The 1,117-nt window shown below is 50.2% G+C and overlaps 1 protein-coding gene across 1 annotated transcript; it reads left to right on the top strand.

Annotated features, from left to right (window-relative positions):
- Positions 1-149: 149 nt before the first annotated feature.
- LOC101688528 (olfactory receptor 2S2-like) lies at positions 150-1,117 on the top strand. The gene has a single exon (XM_004747575.3). The coding sequence runs from the start codon at positions 150-152 to the stop codon at positions 1,107-1,109; it is 960 nt and encodes a 319-aa protein (XP_004747632.2). The 3' UTR covers positions 1,110-1,117.

The following is a 1,117-nucleotide window of genomic DNA, read 5'->3' as shown; positions in this document are numbered from 1 at the left end:
ACCTACTGTCATCTCTTTCAGTCATTTATCTCATATGCACATATGTTGTCCTGTTCTGTAGCACAAATGGTGTACCAGATGCCTAAGACCTCCTCAAGAAAGCCTCCTTTGCTGCATTTGTACATGGCTGATGACAGAAGGGATAGCACATGGAAAAAGCCAATTGGTCTTCCCCTGTGGAAGGGTTCATTATCCTGGGGCTCTCAGCCCACCCTAAGCTGGAGAAAATTTTCTTTGTGCTCATCCTCCTAATGTACCTGGTCATTCTACTGGGAAACGGGGTCCTCATCTTGGTGACCATCCTTGACTCTCGCCTGCACACACCCATGTACTTCTTCCTGGGGAACCTCTCCTTCCTGGACATCTGCTACACAACCTCTGCAGTCCCCCTGATTCTTGACAGCTTCCTGACACCTAGGAAAACCATCTCCTTCTCAGCCTGTGCTGTGCAGATGTTTCTCTCCTTTGCCATGGGTGCCACAGAGTGTGTGCTTCTGGGCATGATGGCATTTGATCGCTATGTGGCCATCTGTAACCCCCTTAGGTATCCCGTGGTCATGAGCAAGGCTGCCTATGTCCCCATGGCTGTCAGCTCCTGGGCTATTGGTTGTACAGTTTCTGTGGTACACACAACCTTGACAATTCAGCTGCCTTTCTGTGGGAACAACGTCATCAACCACCTTGCCTGTGAGCTACTAGCTGTCCTAAAGTTGGCCTGTACTGACATCTCCATCAATGTGATCAGCATGGGGGTGACCAATGTGTTCTTCCTGGGGGTCCCAGTTCTGTTCATTTTTGTCTCCTACATGTTCATCATTGTTACCATCCTGAGGATCCCCTCAGCCGAGGGGAGGAGAAAGGCCTTCTCCACCTGCTCTGCCCACTTCACTGTGGTGGTCATCTTCTATGGGACCTTAGTTTTCATGTATGGGAAGCCCAAGTCTAAGGACCCCCTGAGGGCAGACAAACAAGACCTTTCAGACAAACTCATCCCCGTCTTCTATGGGGTTGTGACCCCCATGCTCAACCCCATCATTTACAGTCTCAGGAACAAGGATGTGAAAGCTGCTGTGAGGAACCTGGTGGCTCAGAAATGTTTCACCCAGTGATGGAGGGC

This window comes from Mustela putorius, unplaced genomic scaffold (assembly GCF_011764305.1).
Source record: "Mustela putorius furo isolate JIRA1106 unplaced genomic scaffold, ASM1176430v1.1 tig00000580_pilon_pilon_pilon, whole genome shotgun sequence".
NCBI classification, from domain to species: domain Eukaryota; kingdom Metazoa; phylum Chordata; class Mammalia; order Carnivora; family Mustelidae; genus Mustela; species Mustela putorius.
Note: the sequence above shows the minus strand (reverse complement) of the source record. Positions and strands in the feature narration are given on the sequence as shown.